Source organism: Entelurus aequoreus, linkage group LG04 (assembly GCF_033978785.1).
Source record: "Entelurus aequoreus isolate RoL-2023_Sb linkage group LG04, RoL_Eaeq_v1.1, whole genome shotgun sequence".
Classification (NCBI taxonomy): domain Eukaryota; kingdom Metazoa; phylum Chordata; class Actinopteri; order Syngnathiformes; family Syngnathidae; genus Entelurus; species Entelurus aequoreus.
The window spans coordinates 53,540,922-53,561,172 of NC_084734.1; the positions used below are offsets into that span (position 1 = coordinate 53,540,922).

Sequence of the window (20,251 nt, forward strand, 5' to 3'; positions counted from 1 at the left end):
TTTTGGGATCTTTAGAAGACCCTGGCCTGAAGACCGGCGGCTGCATACAACTGTATTAGCAAATAGCGGTTAGCGTAACCTTGTGCTATGAAGGGGCATTTGAAGTGCGTTGAGGAAGCGTTTTTCGTTTTGTTCGTTCATATGTTATCAAAATACATTATCACATAACGATAGTATTAGAAGCTCTATCATCGGACCGTTTCATCCATCCATCCATCCATTTTCTATCACTTGTCCCTTTTGTACGGCTTATAAACAGTATTGTCTATATCGTGCATCACTAAATAACAACGTTTGTGCAGATGTTTTGAATGAATGAGATCAAGGCAGGGCTACTTCATGTGGTCTACCAGTATTAATTCTTTAATATATACAGTATTTATTGTTGTCTACTGACTAACTGACTGAAGAAACATATATTTTTTACTCTTTATTAATTCCATTGTGTATAAAGAACGTTTTATTATGAAAATATGGATGTTTATAAGTTTATCTTCATTGAGCTTTTTTTTTTTAATATTGACTTATTCAAAAACACTTCTATATATTTAATGTGTAAACTTGTTGGTGTGATGCCATGTTTTAAGTAAGGGCATCTTGATCGCATATTTATATCAGATATCGGTCTGATATTTCCAGAAAAACACAAGTGTCCGATGATACCAGCGTGAAATCTCTATAACAAGCTCCGGTACGAGCAGTTCTGGAGAATGTTTGCTTGTGCTAAGCTAGACAACCATCCATCTATACATTTTCTAATGCTTGTCCCTTTTGGGGTTGGGAGGGACAGATTGTTTTCATTTCATTTCATTTATTAAACAGGAAATATTAAAAGCAACAGTTGTGTTAAAGTGAATGGGGCCTGACTCAGTTAAAAACTGGTTTACAGCAGGTTCCTTCTCTGCAGCACAAAAGACTCACACAAACAGTAAAGCAACACGTCACATCATGCTTGCTTCATATCTACACAGAGTTCAGACCAGGTCTGTCAGTGTCCACAGGAGAAACTGTCCAACAGAAACATTTTTGAATTGTGAAAAAGTATGTATTGTCCTTATTTGGAAAAGAATGCTGTTCCACACTTGTATCAGACAATTCCCCAAAATTGTTTTTAAAAGCCGGGACAAGGAGAAGTTCCTGAGAGCGTCCCAGCAGAAAGTACAACCTGGACAAGTTGGCTGGACAGCCAGTTAACATCTAAATGTCCACCAATAAGCACACAGGGTTGTTCTTTTCTTGTATTTTAGTCAAGTATTTACAATAGGTAAACATGGTAGGCTATAGGCTACTAGGAGGTAAGCGCTACACAACAGCTAAGCACACAATATCAAAAACTGTCATGTCTGTGGTTATGTTTTGTTTTAGTCATGTTCGGATTTGGTTTTGGACTTTTTGTGCACTTTTATTTGTCACCATAGCAACCATTAGTTTCACCTGGTTCACATTGTCATGTCACGCACCTGTTCACGGTTAGAGTCACGCACCTGTTTTCACTGATCATGTCACTATATAAGCTTTTCTGTTTCTGTTGTTCGTCCTGGCGACATCACATTCACTCCTGCCACTCTGTTCACGCTCATGATCCATGCTGTTCTTTTTCATGTCCTGTTCTGGTTCCAAGTAAGTTTTCTTTATTCAAGCCTTAGTTTGCAAGTTTGTTTTATGTCCTAGTTCTGCCTTTGTGCTAGTGTTTTGTTTTCATAGTCGTTTTGTACCTCCACTGTGAGCGCCTTTTGTTTATTCCTTTTTTATTGTTAAATAAACATGTATTTGAATTCACGCCTCGCACGCGCCAATTTTCCTTTGCCTTCTGGGAGAACCAACCACGCCAGGGACCCAGTCCTGACAGTATGTCGCCAGCAGAAAAATTCTCCCGCAAGAAAGTTGGACAGTTTGGATGAGGCTTCTTGGGAGGTGCTGCACGCCATGGAGACCGAGACGCTGCGTTTTTCCCCCAGGGAGCGCAGGGGGATGATGTGGGGGAATGGAGGCAAGCTGGTGCCGATCGGCGCGTCGTTCCCGTCCCGGAAGCGTCGCCAAGGACGAGGAAAGACTTCCGCGAACCGGTAGGACACGCCGCTCCCACAAGCCCCTCCCCCTCCGGGCGGAAGCAAGCAGCAGCCAGCCCGGCTTCACCCTGATGACGTCACAGACCAGGATTTTTTTTTCAATACCTTTTCTTTTGATCACTCACCTCCAGCAAAAGACTGTAAAAACATGATAAGACATTATCAGGACATGTTTTTACAAATTAGATCCTGTCAATCACAGTCACCCAGTTTTCATGCCCCGCCCCCCAAGACTCAAACCCCGCCCCCGTCACAAAATTTTCTTTTTATCCACCCACAAAAGCCCAGGTGGGGGGGGAGGAAAGACATTTTGGACAATTTAGAGGGGAGGATTTAGCCCCCCTCCTGACCTCCCTCCACCCACCCCAAAAGACGGTTCCAGACCGCGGGGAGCGCGTCTGGGATCCGCTCCTTGAGGGGGGGCTAGGGCTGGGAAATATTCAGGTGGGGTGGTTCAGCATCGCCATGCCAAGCCACAGCCTCCAGCTCGGCCACCACCACCTGTCTTTCGACCTGCCAAGCCACAGCCACCAGCACAGCCCCCACCACCAGTCTTTCGACCTGCCAAGCCACAGCCTCCAGCTAGGCCACCTCCACCTGCTCCACGCCCAGCTCCACGCCAAGCTCCACCACGCCAAGCGCCACCAGTACCTGCTCCACGCCAGGCACCTGTCGCAGCTCCACGCCAAGTTCCGCTACCTGCTCCACGCCGCCGAGTGCCGCCAGTCGCAGCTCCACGACGCCAAGTGCCGCCAGTCGCAGCTCCACGACGCCAAGTGCCGCCAGTGGCAGCTCCACGACGCCAAGTGCCGCCAGTCGCAGCTTCACGACGCCAAGTGCCGCCAGTCGCAGCTTCACGACGCCAAGTGCCGCCAGTCGCAGCTTCACGACGCCAAGTGCCGCCAGTCGCAGCTTCACGACGCCAAGTGGCGCCAGTCGCAGCTCCACGACGCCAAGACCCCTCAAGCCAAGACCAAGTCCAAGACCCCTCAAGCCAAGACCAAGTCCAAGACCCCTCAAGCCAAGACCAAGTCCAAGACCCCTCACGCCAAGTCCAAGACCCCTCACGCCAGGTCCAAGACCCCTCACGCCAAGTCCAAGACACACCACCCCAAGACACACCACCCAAAGACCAAGACTGCCAAGACCAAGACTGCCAAGACCAACACCAAGACTGCCAAGACCAACACCAAGACTACCAAGACCAACACCAAGACCCACGCTGCCAAGACCAAGACCCACGCTGCCAGGACACGCCACGCCAAGCTTTTCCGCCCGACGCACCACGACAAGCTTCGTCATCTGCGACTGCCACGTCGACGAAGCGCCTGCCTTCTCGTCGGCCACGGATGTGGCCAGTCCATGGGCGTCCGCCACGCCAGGTACGCCGACCTCCTCGTCGGCCACGGATGTGGCCATTCCCGGGTCGCCCACCTCGTCAGGTACAGCGGCGGTCTATGCGTCGCCGCCACCTGATCCTGCCCCGGTGGATTCGGGGACACCTGGTCTGGCGACCCACCGCCATGTCCCCCTCCCGCCCTCCCATGACTCTCGATCCTGCCTTGTTTTGTTTGTTTTGGACATCTGGGATCTGTCCGTAAGGGGGGGGGCTCTGTCATGTCTGTGATTATGTTTTGTTTTAGTCATGTTCGGATTTGGTTTTGGACTTTTTGTGCACTTTTATTTGTCACCATAGCAACCATTAGTTTCACCTGGTTCACATTGTCATGTCACACACCTGTTCACGGTTAGAGTCACGCACCTGTTTTCACTGATCATGTCACTATATAAGCTTTTCTGTTTCTGTTGTTCGTCCTGGTGACATCACATTCACTCCTGCCACTCTGTTCACGCTCATGATCCATGCTGTTCTTTTTCCTGTCCTGTTCTGGTTCCAAGTAAGTTTTCTTTATTCAAGCCTTAGTTTGCAAGTTTGTTTTATGTCCTAGTTCTGCCTTTGTGTTAGTGTTTTGTTTTCATAGTCGTTTTGTACCTCCACTGTGAGCGCCTTTTGTTTATTCCTTTTTTATTGTTAAATAAACATGTATTTAAATTCACGCCTCGCACGCGCCAATTTTCCTTTGCCTTCTGGGAGAACCAACCACGCCAGGGACCCAGTCCTGACAAAAACAAGGTAGACATATGTAATAAGTGTCCTTAATTGAACAATTTTGCAGTCTAGAACAGCACATTTGTCAATATAAACAGGTATACAATAATTGTAGTTTCATATTACTTACACATACAAAGTCTCCGAAGCAGAGGCGTATCAGAAAGTACCCAGTAACAAACGTGTCCACATCATTCCACTTAAAGCGTTATGACCTGTTCTTAATAAATGATTGTGGCCACTAGGTGTTGCCAAAACAATTACTACTCCAAAGACAGCATTCTGTCACGGTTTAGTTGCGGCTTACTGCGCGGTTCGTTTTCCCGGGATGCAAACGGTCGACTCCGGACAGGACTTGCAGGTAGGAACATCATTTAATTCTCAAAAAACACTCAAAGAGGTACAAAAACAGAAAACCAACCGACGGAACAAGGTGCCAATCGCACTCGAAACTAAACTTAGCATAGGCTAGGAGACAAGCAAAACTTACGTGACGCGAGCATGAAGCAAACAAAGAAGCCAGACCGACTAACTGGCAAAGGCAGGTGTAGCACCCCTACTGTAGGATAGCAGGTTAGTACAACAATTAAGATTACTAGGTTCTTGGCTGTATAATTGAGAGACTCGCAATGAGACGTTACGTACTTAGTGGACCACAGAACAACTGCTGGCAAATTTATTGCACAATAATAAACAATAACACATGAACAGTGTGCTTTTTAAATTGTAAATACCCCCCAAAAATAAATAAAAATAGAGCTCTGTTGCAAAAATTCAAAAGTAGCAAAATAGAAGAAATGTCCTTTTTAAATTGTCCTTTCAAAAAGTAAATTCTACCCGGGTAGTAATGAATTGAACACTGTCTATATTCCTTGGTTGGGAATCCTTAGTTCTATTGTAATCCGTTATTCCATACTGATTCGGTTCGATACTTGCGACTCTGATGGTGGATCAGTTCAGTTATAGGTCGCTGCAGAGTGTGGAGACCGATGCAGCTGGCCACACCACATCCAAATGCTCCCTCTCCGCAGACTCTCACTCACTGGGACTGGCTCGCCATCATAACCCAAGTCCAGTTTGGAACCAGACTTCAGGATCATACAAAAAAACAATTGAAGTTCTCAGCAGCACAAAACACAGCAATCCAGCTCCCACTGGAACCAGGCTATCTTATGCTGCTTTTCCAACACTCGGTTTGAGAAGTGACAAGTATTTTAACTTATAAACCTTGTCTTTGTAACACAACGATATGACTCGTGCCTTCACTCTTTGACGTTCAGTGAAGGAATGTCTGGAATGAGAAAGGTGCATGCGACCTCTACTGGCCAACATGTGAATAACATGCTGCGTGCATGTATCATTAATTTAACCCTGTAGTGACCACATGACTTTGACACATCAAGTTTAACATTTTTTAAGTGACCAAAGTGACTTTGGCACACCATAGATTAGAAATTAATAATAGGAGAATATATTAGTGACACTATATTTCCATATGGGTTACACACTCCCCCCTTAAGTCAGCATGAGTCCCTTCATGTGCTATAACATCTTGACTCAAATTGCTATAACCTCATGACTGTCGTAGTCACCTAAGGAAATGAGTGCGTGATTGAAACTGTATAGAAGACTTTGAGCAAAAGAGATGAAGGGTTTACCCAACTGTGGGTAGTTCAATCGGTCTGGTGGCCGCCGTGACCTTATAGATCGACGTACCATATTGCCTTCCCCACAGTCATTAGGTAAGTTGGTTCCCTCGCCTTGAGTATCTTGAGCTTCTGGAATTTCAGTGTCATTTCCCGGTTCTCCATTCTCATTACTCTCCAACTGGTGATCTCCAACCACTTCAGGAAATTCCTTTTCTTTTTCAACTGGCAACGCAGGCTCATTACCAGCAGAGGACTCCACTTGTGACTGGGTTTGTAGTGTCTCGCCCACTACCTTTTTTGTGGGAGGATTGTCTACTACAACCAACTGTTTAGGGATGTCATAGACCTTTGTAAACCTCTTCTCAGTGAGAGCTGAGGTTTCCTCGGGAAGGACTGTGTACTCCTCTTCAGACTCAGAACTTTCCTCTTCTTGGACCTGAGGAGAACATTGTCTTGTCCTGGGACGACGAATCGGCCTTGGCTGATTGGGTTCCTCATCCTCGACTTCAACCAATTGCCCGCATGGCAGCAGAAGATCCCTGTGTAAAGTGCGGACTGGACCATCTTCATCTACTGGCTGAACCTTGTAAACAGGTAAGTCGCCCATCTGTTGTAAGACACTGTACACAGCGGACTCCCACTTGTCAGCGAGTTTGTGTTTGTTCCTCAGACGGACATTTCTCGCCAGTACTCTATCTCCCACTTCAAGTGCAGACTCTCTGACTCGTTTATTCCACTGCTGCTTATTTCTCTCAGCAACCTTCTGGGAGTTTTCAATGGCTGTTTGATAACTCTCCTCCAGTCGAGACTTGAGATTTCGCACATATTGGGAGTGAGATACTGGTGTTCCTTCCCTTACGGGTAGGTTGAATGCAATATCGACTGGAAGCCTGGGTTGTCTCCCAAACATTAACTCATAGGGACTGAACCCGGTGACCTCGCTTCTGGTACAGTTGTAGGCATGTGTGAGTGGTTTAACGAAATCACGCCAGTGACTCTTCTCTTTTTCTTTTAGAGTACCCAACATGCCAAGAAGCGTGCGGTTGAACCGCTCAACCGGGTTTCCCCTCGGGTGATAAGGACTGGTTCTCACTTTCTTGATACCGGCTATGGCACAAAGTTCTTTAATAGTGTGGGATCGGAAATCTCTTCCCTGATCACTGTGCAAGCGTTCAGGAAAGCCGTCTGCTCCCACAGACACTTTGCAACAGTAGTAGCTTTTTGATCTTTCGTGGGTATGGCTACTGCGTATTTTGTAAAGTGGTCTGTGATGACCAGAATGTCCTTGGTATTGTGAGAATCAGGCTCCAGTGATAGGTAGTCCATGCAGACTAATTGCATTGGCCTATTTGTCTGGATACTGACCAGCGGTGCTGCTTTCTCAGGCGGAGTCTTCCTCCTAACACAACGGCCACAGGTTTTGACCTTGTGCTCAACATCCGCAGCCATTCGTGGCCAGTAGAATCTTGACCGTACTAAGTCAATGGTACGGTCTATGCCCATGTGTCCCATGTCGTCATGGAGACACTTGAGTACAGTGACTCTGAGGGACTCTGGAAGAATGAGTTGATAAATCGTTTCCTCTTCACATTTCCGCTTCCTGTACAGGAGACCGTCTCTCATCTCAAGGCGCTTCCACTCCTTGAGCATCAGTTTGAGTTCAGGAGAATTAGGACCGATGTTCCGAGGTACTGGGCCTCCAGATTCCAACAGACGAATAACATGTTTGATGGCAGGATCAGCTTCCTGTCGTTCTCGGAGGTCATCCTCACTGAAGATGGGTACTGTCACATGACCTAATAATTCTTCATCACTGTAGATGTCTGGAACAGCGTTGGCGTTGAGAGCTAGGGATTCAACCAACGTGATGGAAGGTAAGTTGTCGGTTTCTCTTATCAGGTGTCGGTGACAAAGGGCTGTAACTGCATCTTCAGGTAAGTTTAGATGGTCAGGTGACGATGATAGATGATGTGAGGTGAACCGCTTTATTCTCTCTCTTTCTTCCAGTGAAGCGTCATCCTCAACCAGCATTCCATGCGGTCGCCTGGAGAGACCATCGGCATCTTGATTGCTCTTTCCAGCCCTGTACTTGATGTTGAAATTGAACGTAGAAATGGCTGCTAGCCAGCGATAACTGGCAGAATCTAACTTAGCTGAGGTGAGTATGTAAGTTAACGGATTGTTATCCGTTACCACAGTGAAGTTGTTACCATAGAGATAGTCCTGGAACTTCTCTAGGATTGCCCATTTTAAAGCTAGAAACTCCAGCTTGTGTGCTGGATATCTGGCCTCACTAGATGAAAGGCCCCTACTGGCATAGGCAATGACCCTTGATTGGCCGTCCTGCTCTTGGTATAAAGCAGCTCCTAAACCAGTAGTACTAGCATCCGTATGCAGTGTATAGGGGAGCTTTGCATCTGCGAACCCCAGGATGGGAGAAGATGTGAGCTTCTCTATGATGCATTCAAAAACGTCCTGACAAGCAGGTGTCCATCGTTCTGCGAACGGCTCTTTTGGATTGAAATATTTCCCTTTACATGTCGTCATCTTCTGGCCTTTTCTGAGAGGTGGATAGCCAGAAGTGAGACTGTTTAGGGGCTTCACTATTTTAGAATAGTCCTTGACAAAGCGGCGATAATAGCCGGCGAAGCCTAAAAAGGACTTCAAATCTTTTAGGGTCTGTGGCCTTGGCCACGTTTTCAGTGCAATGACTTTCTCGGGATCAGTCTCAACACCATCTCTTGAGACGATGTGCCCAAGATAACGTACAGACGTTTGGAAGAATCTGCACTTCTCGGGAGAAAGCTTGAGACCATATTCTCTTAGCCGTTGAAGGACGTGCAGAAGCCTGGCCTCATGCTCCTCCAGGGAGGCAGAGAACACAATGAGATCATCAAGAAAGACAAGCACCTCTTTCAGGTTAATGTCACCCTTGCATTTCTCCATTAGGCGCTGAAATGTACTCAGCGCATAGGTTATCCCCTGGGGCATACGGTTGAACTCCCAAAACCCCAGGGGACAGACAAAAGCAGTCTTGGCTTTGTCACTCTCTTCCATACCAATTTGGTAATTTCCGGACTTGAGGTCCATTACGGAAAACCACTGTGACCCGGTGAGGGCGGAGAATGCTTCTTCGAGGTTTGGTAGTGCATAAGCATCCTTTATGGTTTGCGTATTCAACTTACGGTATTCGACACAAAGTCGGACATCACCGTTCTTTTTCTTTACAACGACTATGGGTGACGAGTAGGGTGACTCGGACTCCCGTATCACACCAGCTTCTAGAAGTGTTTTAAGGTGTTTCCTCACAGCCTCATAGTCATTGGGATGTATGGGTCTTGAACGCTGTTTAAAAGGCGTTTCGTCTTTGAGCTTGATACGATGCTTGACTTTGGTGGCATGACCAAAATCAAGGTCATGATGTGCGAACACATCAGAGTAACCATTGAGTTTCTCTGTGACTCTGGTTTTCCATTCCTCTGGTAGAGGAGAATTGCCGAAGTCAAATGTCAGGGTGTTGTTTGTGGACTGATTTGGAGAAAATGTTGCACTACAACAGTTCACAGTAGCTGCATTCTTGTCAGGTAATGGACTTTTTTCAACAATCTTATCAGGAACATGCAGTTCTGCGACAATACAGTTTGTGGGTAGTGTTATGTCATGGTCTGTCTCGTTTCTCAGCCAAACACAGCCAACTTGTGCTGAGGCTGCTGGGGCAAAGTGACGAGGCAACAGTCAACGAAAATGCCACCAGGTAAGACAGACTTTCTTGGCTGTTCCAGAACTGCCAATTTCTCCGTATTTGCAGGATTGACATTGACCTGGCCTTCCACAAGGACTTTATCATGTGCAGGAATAACTTTCTGCGGTTTCCCTTTGAGTGTCATTAGACCTATTTGCCCAGTGCTCTTTAGCTTTTGTCTAAATTCAAGTGCACTGAGGATTTGTTTGTAGCCATGAACAGTTGAAGTGGTCTTTTGAGTGTTGTATTGGCACTCTTCATCATATAATACATCAAGTAAATTGGTCCCTATTAAAACAGGCAGGTCACTGTTGGAGCGTTGATCAGGGACAACTAATGCTAGAGTGTTCACTTCGGGTGCAGTGTCAATAAACTCTTTTGGCAACCTAATACTTTTCAAGTTCATTCAAGTTTATTATTCTTCGGTCAATCGTCAACAAAATAAACAAACAGTTGTACATTCTTAAATTGAAAATGAAAATGTTGCAGACCGAAAGGGTTTAGGCTGAAGTTGAACACTTATTGCGCCTAACCCTATAAACAATGTCAAGTACAAAATAAACTTCCGAAAATTATTGAATGTCCATTGTACAACATATTATAAATACACATTATACATAACATAAACAGTTCAATTATATACACAGTAAAGGCATGTGAAATATCCTTGTAGACATGTTAAACCTTTGTACCAATTTATATACTATATACAAACAATTGTACTTCCATTATTATTTATAACCCACATTTAGTATTTGAATTAACATTGATCATAGTATTAACTACTGTGTTGATTCTAGAGTGATATATTTTTTCAAGACATTGGTCTTAAAGTGTTTTTTAAATGTGTGAATAGAACTGGAACATTTTAAGGAATAATCCAAGCTGTTCCACAGTTGAACCCCCCTGACAGAAACACATCTACTTTTTAAGCTTGTTCTTATCTTAGCTTTCTGGAAGACAGCTGAACCTCTGAGGTCATAGGGATTCTCTCTGGGTTTAAACCTCTCCTGTAGACACCCAGGCAGCATGTGGTTATGAGCTTTGTACGTCACAATAGCAGTGTTGAGGTCAACAAGATCGTGCAGTTTTAATGTTTTTAATTTAATAAACAGAGCATTGGTATGGTCATGATAATCTGCATAATTTACAATTCTAATCGCTTTCTTTTGAAGTAAGAATATAGATTTAATGTTTGTTTTGTAATTGTTACCCCAGATTTCGACACAATAATTAAGATAAGGGAGTACAAAAGAATTATATAACATAATAAGAGCCTTTTGATTTACGGAGTTTTTTATTTTATGTAACATAGCAATATTTTTTGCCATCTTTGTCTTAAGTATATTTATGTGCAGTTTCCAATTTAATTTATCATCTATATGGATTCCCAAAAATGTTGTTGAATACACCCTTTCTATCTCCATATCATCAATTCTTATATGACACTGTTTGTTATTTTTCCTATTTCCAAAAATTATATATTTTGTTTTATTTAGGTTGATTGATAGTTTATTGGCATCAAACCATTGCTTTAGTATGTGGAGTTCACTCTCTACAGTCCCTAAGAGATGGCCAAGGTCTTGCCCAGAACAGTACAGACTTGTATCATCAGCAAAGAGAATACAGTTGAGTTTTTTAAAGATTTTACAGATATCATTAATGTACAATAAAAACAATTTTGGTCCCAATACAGAACCTTGGGGTACTCCATGTGTTATAATCTTTTTATCTGAATCTACATTATTCATATGCACGTACTGTTCTCTGCCACCAAGATAACTTTTCAACCAATCATGAGCAAGACCTCTAAAACCATACCTCTGCATTTTGTTTAAAAGCAATGTATGATCGATGGTGTCAAAGGCCTTGCTCAGGTCAATAAAAACGCCAACAACAAACTCCCTCTTATCAATTGCAGTGGTTACCTCCTCAACTAGTTCCATCACTGCCATGGAAGAAGACCTGTTTGGTCGAAAGCCGTATTGGTGTTCACTTAGCAAGTGTTGCTTGTCAATAAAACTGTCTAATCTTGACACAAATAATTTTTCAAGGATTTTTTAAAATTGTGAGAGTATAGAAATAGGCCTATAGTTGGTGAACTGATGCTTATCTCCACTTTTGAAGATGGGAATAACTTTTGCCGTTTTCATTTTCTTTGGGAAAACACCTTTTATAAAAGAAATATTACATACATAAGTGAAGGGAACAGCTATAAAATCAACAATTTCCCTGATCAGAGAAAAGTCCAAGTCACAGCAGTCTGTTGACTTCTTGTTTTCTTGAGAATTTACAATTTCTGTGATTTCACTTTCATGGACGGGGGAAATAAAAAACGATTCTAAGTTGCTTTGAATGGTATGTTCATTAAATTTGACACTGTTTTCGGGTTGTACAATTTCATTTGCTAAATTAGGTCCAACATTCACAAAGAGGGTGTTAAAAGCATCCGTTATTTCCTTAGGGTCATTTAGAGTTTGATTATTTCCTATGAAATAGCTTGGATGTTCCTTATTTGTCATGTTTTTTTTAATGATACCATTCAAAACTTTCCACGTACCCTGGATGCTATTTTTATGTTGTTCTAATAGGTTACAGTAATATGTTCTTTTGCTGTGCTTTATTATTTGTGTTAACTTATTTTTATACGTTTTATATTTGTGTTCAGTTTCTTTGGTTCTGTGCTTTAAATGTCTTCTGTAAAGATAATTTTTCTTTTTGCAGGACTTCAATAGTCCCTTTGTGATCCATGGTTTGTCCTTAACAGTGCTGTCCTTAATGTCATGTTTTTTCATTGGACAGTGCTTATCATACAATGTTATGAAAATGTTGAGAAAATGTTCGTATGCCTCATCTGGGTCTGTGGAGGTGTAAACCTCCCCCCAGTCTTGAGCACATAACTCAGACTTGAATGCTGCCATAGTTTCTGGCGTTTGATGTCTAACAAATCTATACTGAACTGCTTTTTTGGTCCCTCTCTGATCAAAGAAATTGTGGAAAATACTGAATACAGGTAGATGATCACTTATGTCATTGAGTAGTAGTCCTGCTGTTATTTGATTCTCAGGTTGATTGGTGAAAATGTTATCTATCAGTGTGGCAAAGTCTACTGTTATTCTGGTAGGTTTTATGATAAGGGGAAAAAAATTATTACTGTACAATCCTGTTATAAAATCGGTTGTTTTGGTACTGTCCATGGGATTCAGAAGATTAATATTAAAATCACCGCACACAATATGGAGCTTGTTTGACTTATTAAACAAATAGTCCAATTTTTGATTAAATGTGTCTAGACATGATCCAGGTGTTCTATAAACACAACTAACATTTTTTTTTTTTGATTTTTCTACTTCAATTTCTACAGTAATACATTCAAAAATTCCAGCTATAGCAGTTGATTTGCTGTCAATTTTCCAACATTTTAAATCATGATTTACAAAAAGTGCTACTCCTCCTCCCCTTTTTCCAACTCTGTTTGTGGTGAATAATTCATAACCATCCAATCTCATATCACAACACTTGTTCTCATCGAGCCAAGTCTCTGAGACTGCAACAATACTAAATTTTTTGAACTGGCTCAGATATTCACTGATATTGTCAACATTTTTATACAAGCTTCGGCTATTAAAATGTATTACAGTAAAAGATTTGTCCATATTCACACATTTAAATTGTTCGTCTGTGTAGTACTCACAGTTTCTGGTAATGTTATTGTAAAGATTGCAGTCTGGATCTATATCACTGCCAAACTCATTTGAATTACAGTTATAATTGATGTTGTCATAAAAATCTATTTATAATACTGACTTCTACATAGCCCAAATATGGGACGGACTGACCATTAGCACCTTCCACATCAAGAAGATTGAATGGCTGGATAGGCTGTTCTGACAGGTGCTCTGTGTAGAATGAGTTTGAAATTGTGGTCACCTGAGACCCTGTGTCAAGAAGGCAGTTACACTTTACACCTGACACAGTCACATCACTGATGCATTTGTTGCCAATTAAACCTTTTGGTATTTTAGATTGGTGCTTGGTTCTGTGAGAATAACTTAAAACATTTTGTTTGGAGCTTGTGTTAGTCTTTGTTCCTGTTTGCTCCTCAACAGGAACATGATTTATAAATCCTGTTTGCTTTGTTCGTCCCACAGCTTTTGTTTCTCTTTGAGTTCTTGGCGTTTAGCCCCAACAACCTCCGGGTTGGGCTCGTTGGGACAAGCTGGTGCTATATGCCCATCTTCGCCACAGTTAAAGCAATACCACGCTCGTGGTCTCTTTTTGCCTCTTAGGACAGCCTCTGTCTTAGGCTCTCTTTCCTTGGGTTTCTTTTGCTTAGCTCCCTTGGAGGTAGCCTTAGTGGAAGATTCATCCATGGACGCTTTCAGGTTTGCCAACTGGGCTTGAAGTTGTGCAAGTTGTTTTTGTATTTTCTTTGTACTCTCATTATGGTTGTTCTTTTACAGCAGCGGCTGCTATGTCCCTCTCATCTGTATCAGATTTGTACACGTTCACATTATTAGACTGCACTTTAGCTTTGTGAAATCCAACATGTTGCTTCATACGACGAGATCTGGCAGCCTGCTTGTCTTCCTCCGTCCTCACTAAGAGCAACAACTCGGAGAATGAGGGTGGGGCATCCTTCTGCAGTTGGGACAGCTGAAGATGTGTGATTAAACTATTGTTGAAACATCCCCTGCAGAACTGTTTCAGCAGTTGCCGGTCTGCGTCGCTGGCAGGATTGCCATTCCTCTTGACTACTTTGCTCAGTATTGACTGTAGACGATGTAAATAAGCAGAAGCCTTTTCACCCGGCTCTGCGTCGGTGGTAAGGAATGCTGCAAAGAGCTCCTCAGCATCATCCACAGTACCGTAGGCTGAGTCAAGAACATGCAAATAGTCACGTGGGCTCGACTGGGGCCCAAGATGCTTTACAACATTTACAGCTGGAGGAAGGAGACTTTCTACAATCCTTCTGACCACTTGCTTGTCAGGGATTGTGGTGTCACTGAAGTAGAACTCGACATTACTACGCCAAGTGTCATAATCGACTTCCAGGCTGGGGCAGGAAGTTTTCCCAGAGAAAGGCCTCAACCTGGCATGGTGTGTTGACGACATGTCACTGCTCTTTACAATATGCTCCACGACCATTCTCTGCACCTCAGGTGTGTTAATTTGGTCAAGTGGTAGCTGAAAGGGTGATCTGGCACCACTAGGCAGGGTTTGTTTAAGTGGGACCGCATTCATATTTAGAGTGGACTGAGTTGGGGTTGGGACAGACGCCTGTTCAACTCCACTCTTGTGAGGAGTAGACGAGGGGGTTTGGTGCTCAACTTCCTCATCTCGTTGAGCTGGCCAGCTTTCTTGAATTCTGGCCAACTCCTCTCGCAGGACTTTCTCAAAGTCTTTGCCACTCAATTTTGCAATGCTTTCAAGCTCACACAGGTAGAATTTGATTATGTTCGAACCTGCATTAGCAGCATAAACACTAGATAAAAGCTGCACATAGTGTGTCATTTTGCCATCTGAAGAAGGTCTGTTATATGGTAAATCACGTGTAAGAACACTAACACCTTCACCAGATTTAAACTCAACAATAGCAGAATTTGGGAATTTAGCATCGAAACTGTCAATTTTAACCACTCTTTCAATGGACCCATATTGATTCAAAAAGTCAAATACCTCCTCATCTACTTCAGTACCAGACATGCCACTGACCAGTACTGAACTGGGTACCTTTATGTTTTCAGACTTAATGACATCCATATTTTAAAGTGTAAAGTCAGAGGTATTACAAAATTTGTGAATAAACGTGCCAGAGTTGTTCTGTATTGTACGTACAGTATGAATTCGGAATCACAGCGCTCCTGGCTGGCTCGCCAAGTGTGTAGCACCCCTACTGTAGGATAGCATAGTACAACAATTAAGATTACTAGGTTCTTGGCTGTATAATTGAGAGACTCGCAATGAGACGTTACGTACTTAGTGGACCACAGAACAACTGCTGGCAAATTTATTGCACAATAATAAACAATAACACATGAACAGTGTGCTTTTTAAATTGTAAATACCCCCCTAAAATAAATAAAAATAGAGCTCTGTTGCAAAAATTCAAAAGTTGCAAAATAGAAGAAATGTCCTTTTTAAATTGTCCTTTCAAAAAGTAAATTCTACCCGGGTAGTAATGAATTGAACACTGTCTATATTCCTTGGTTGGGAATCCTTAGTTCTATTGTAATCCGTTATTCCATACTGATTCGGTTCGATACTTGCGACTCTGATGGTGGATCAGTTCAGTTATAGGTCGCTGCAGAGTGTGGAGACCGATGCAGCTGGCCACACCACATCCAAATGCTCCCTCTCCGCAGACTCTCACTCACTGGGACTGGCTCGCCATCATAACTCAAGTCCAGTTTGGAACCAGACTTCAGGATCATACAAAAAAACAATTGAAGTTCTCAGCAGCACAAAACACAGCAATCCAGCTCCCACTGGAACCAGGCTATCTTATGCTGCTTTTCCAACACTCGGTTTGAGAAGTGACAAGTATTTTAACTTATAAACCTTGTCTTTGTAACATAACGATATGACTCGTGCCTTCACTCTTTGACTTTCAGTGAAGGAATGTCTGGAATGAGAAAGGTGCATGCGACCTCTACTGGCCAACATGTGAATAACGTGCTGCGTGCATGTATCATTAATTTAACCCTGTAGTGACCACATGACTTTGACACATCAAGTTTAACATTTTTTAAGTGACCAAAGTGACTTTGGCACACCATAGATTAGAAATGAATAATAGGAGAATATATTAGTGACACTATATTTCCATATGGGTTACACAGGCTTAAAATAATGTCTCTTGATGAGCAACAGGTGAGCGTCCCGAACAACAGAGGCAGGTGAAAATCATAAGTAGCCATGGTAACAAACTCAGGAGGTGCACAAACAGGAACTAAAGCAGTCCAAAATAAACAGAGAACACAAAACATGATCCGGACCACGGATCATGACACATTCAGCATCAAAGGCCATTCCAGATGGTTAATACTAGATAGGTTAGCGGTTTTCATATTTAACATTGTTCTCTGACTACTTTCACGCTTTTTAACATGTCACACGACCAAATACAAAAGTGTAGGATTCTTGCTGATATTGTATCGCATCAATATGGGTACCCCCAGTTTTAAGTGTAGTATAGTAACTGTTAGTGGTAAAAATAAAACAGTTTGTTAATTAATAAAAACTTTGATGACACGTATTATGCATAATCGTGTTGCAGTTTTGCTGAGACTGTTCCTTTTAGAATAGGTGTCACCAAAAAAAGCCTAAGAAAAAGCAAAACACCTTCCTTTTATGCTGGCTGAACTGTGCACGGATGTGATGATTTCCTGGGGGGCATGAACTCTAACGTCACATGTGGCACATCCTGCCATCAAATTGTGCTGCAAATGTAGAATTTCTGCTGCGCAACACAACAAAACACAATTTTAAGCAGGTTTTACCGGTTCTGCCGCAGACACTGGTGCCACGCCAGCTGCCAACAACGCAAGGCTAAGCGCCATTTCTGAAACACACATGCAAGCACACACATACTTATGCATTGTACACTCTTTTAAACTCAGAAGAGCACAAACAGATGAATTACAACTTTTGAGCAATAATACTCATTTCTAAATGGCTGACAAGAACACACCACTGAACCAGGATTTATTAACACAGCGAATGAAATCATCAAAATGCATTAGCTTTGTTTGTCGTTATCTAATAATAGCGATTTGGCTAACTAATGTTAGCTATCATTGTGTGAATGCTAGAAAATACCCACAAATATAGGGCATGGCCTACTAAGTTAGGCTGACCATACGTCCTCTTTTCCCCGGATAAGTCCTCTTTTTAAGGGGTTTCTTAAATGCCTCAAATGTCCGGCATTTTGAATTAGGGTTGCGTGTATTTTCAATGTACGTCCAGGGTTAAGTTAAGAAGGGGTTAAAAAAAAAAAACTGAAGGTGTGCGCACGTAGCAACATTCGTGAGGGAGGGGCAGAGACACAGAGCGAGAGAGCTAGTGAGTGGAGAGAGACATGAGAACAAGAAATGCCGAAACGTAAATGCAACTTCACGGATGATTTGCGGGAAAAGTATTCGTGTTTCCGTCCTGGCCGTGACACATGGGAAGCAGAATGCACTGTGTGCAAGCAGGAACGTATATATCTGTGGCAAATAAAGGGGCCAAAGATCTAAAAGCCCATATCGACACTACAAAGCACAAAACAGCTGTGCAGGGCGAGAGCTCGTCTGCTGTTTTTTGTTTAAATTTAATTAACTTGTTTTGAGGCATTATTTATGTTTAGATTATATACAAGAGGTTATTTTGAATATTTCTACCTCTGCACTTTTTTTTTCCAAAACTGTGAATGTTGCAGAATATAAGTGTGACTTATTTTGTTATACTGTCAACCAGTGTTGGCGTTAACGCACTTTTTGTGTTTTTTATTTTTTTATTTTTACCATTTGTGGCCCACAGCTAATGTTTTAAAGGCCCACGGCACATTCTAAAAATACTATTAAAATAAACAAAAACATAACAAAAGTGAAATAAAAAAGCTTAAAGGTGAAATGTAATTTAGAAAAAGTTGCAATGTTGACTAATAAAACAAAGCTGTTTTTTTTTTCTTTCAAAATGTCATTGCTCAAAACATAATATTGAATGAAAATCAATGTTATTATGAATTATTGACCTATCAAAGGTCAATAATTATTTCACATCGAATATTCCACTTTGAAAAATATTTTTGGTGGAAGATTTTGCATATTTTGTGTGTTTGCCATAAAAAACATAGTTTTGTTTGACAAAAAAGGGCGGAAAACAAACAAACAAAAAAAACAACATAAAAAAAACTAAAACATTTTGAAATGAGGAATAGATCTGAAGTTGATGTAGACTCCAGAGATTTAAGCGTTAAATATAAAATGTATGTATGCCCTGGCACACCATTATCATCATTTCATGACCCAAGCAAAACACTTTATACACTTTTATACTGAAATAAATACACCTACTGTGTACATACATCTACTGATGCTTAGTCTGGACACATCCTCAGTGACCTCTTGGATTCACCGGGCGTTTCGAGGCTCTCAACTGGTCATACGCCCTCCTCCAAGCGACCCAACCGGGAGTGATCAAATCCCCCGGCTTGTGTCCAGACGGCTCGCTAGCTACCATGACTCCAAGGATCTCCTCTTTTGAGCCACAACCATCTCGAGGCCCTTTCCGCCGCTTCGGTGGTACTGCGGATGGCTCTCCTCTTTCTCTCTCCATCGATGCCCAAACTGCTGAAGGCTCTGATCAAGGAACGGGCTGCAAATCCTCTGCATCCAACCTCCACAGGGAAACACCTTGCTCTCCAACCAGCCTGTTGACAGTCGCTGACCAGTCCCGCATACTTGGGGAGCTTCCTCTCGAGGGCTTCTTCCAGGCGATCTTCCCACGGGACTGTCAGGTCCAGCAGCACAGCTTGTTTGGTGGACTCAGACACAAGGACAATGTCTGGTCGCAGGGTGGTGACTGCGATGTGGCTGGGGAACTTCAGCTGGTTTTCAAGGTCCACCAACAACTGCCAGTCTTTTGCAGACGTCAGGATGCCTGCTGATGTTCTACTAGCAGGAGTTGGCGTGTCCCCAGCTCTGACAAAGGCGATGGTTTTCTTGGAGGGGTGGAACTGTTTTGCCCATGCCAGTCCTGTGCTAATGGCTTCAGCGATGGTCTTCTGGACTTGGTCATGCCTCCACCTGTACCTTCCATCTCCAAGTGCCCTTGTACAGCAACTGAGGATGTGTTCCAGGGTTCCTCGCTTGGAGCACAGTGGGCTGGTGTCTCTGCTATGCCCCATGTGTGCAGGTTTGAACTGCCTGGATGAGAAATTTGATGCGTTGCGGCTCGGCTTTCCAAAGCTCAGCCCAGGTCACTCTCCTCTCAACCGCATTGTCCCATCTTGTCCAAGCTCCCTGTTGCTTCATTCCAACAGCCTTGCAGGTTCTTGTCTCCTCCACTGCCGCTCTCACCTCATCCTGAACAAGACGTCGGCCTTCCTTCCCCCTAGTGTTCAGTACACTTATTAAATAAAAACAAAGAAAAAACTAGCAGCAGCTAGTATACACATTTGTTTTCTTTTGTATTATCTTTTTTAATGAATTAAGTAACGTTTATGACAACCTTTTTCCAAAACACAATATAGAATGTGAGATATAACAGGATAATTCATACATTTGTCATTTGTTTTCAAAACGCTTACAAAAAAGTGGGACCCCAAAAATTTACTGTGGGACCCCATTTTTATGACTTGATGGGGTCCCTGGGACCCCATTTTGCAAATTCCTAGCGCCAACACTGCTGTCAACAGAGGAGAAAAAACACTTTTTTTTTTTTTTTAAATTATTTATAAAGCAAGTTCGAGTATCATTGGCAAATTTTCACCTAGTCCCGGCCTTGGCGTGCTGCCCGCCTTGGCACGCATATATGTGTCAGTCTAACTAAGTTCCAAATAACACAAGCTAAACAGTGTGTGCAAACTATTGTGAACTGTGTACTATTTGTGGGCGTGTTGCGTGTGATCTTCTAAGACTGTGTGCACAATTGACTACACTTGACACAATTTAACGTTAGCATGTTAGCGTTTTTA

General features: G+C 42.8%; 1 protein-coding gene across 3 annotated transcripts in view; it reads right to left on the bottom strand.

The window, feature by feature from the left end:
- The window catches only part of LOC133647911 (calnexin-like), a 31,483-nt gene that overhangs the window by 4,477 nt on the left and 6,755 nt on the right, over positions 1-20,251 (bottom strand). For all 3 annotated transcript variants that reach the window (XR_009825801.1, XM_062043667.1, XM_062043665.1), the window contains exon 2: positions 17,073-17,134. Coding sequence is in view for 2 of the 3 variants with exons in the window: in XM_062043667.1 (XP_061899651.1) it covers positions 17,073-17,134 (62 nt within the window). In the remaining variant the exon portion in view is untranslated. The remainder of the gene's footprint in view (positions 1-17,072; positions 17,135-20,251) is intronic.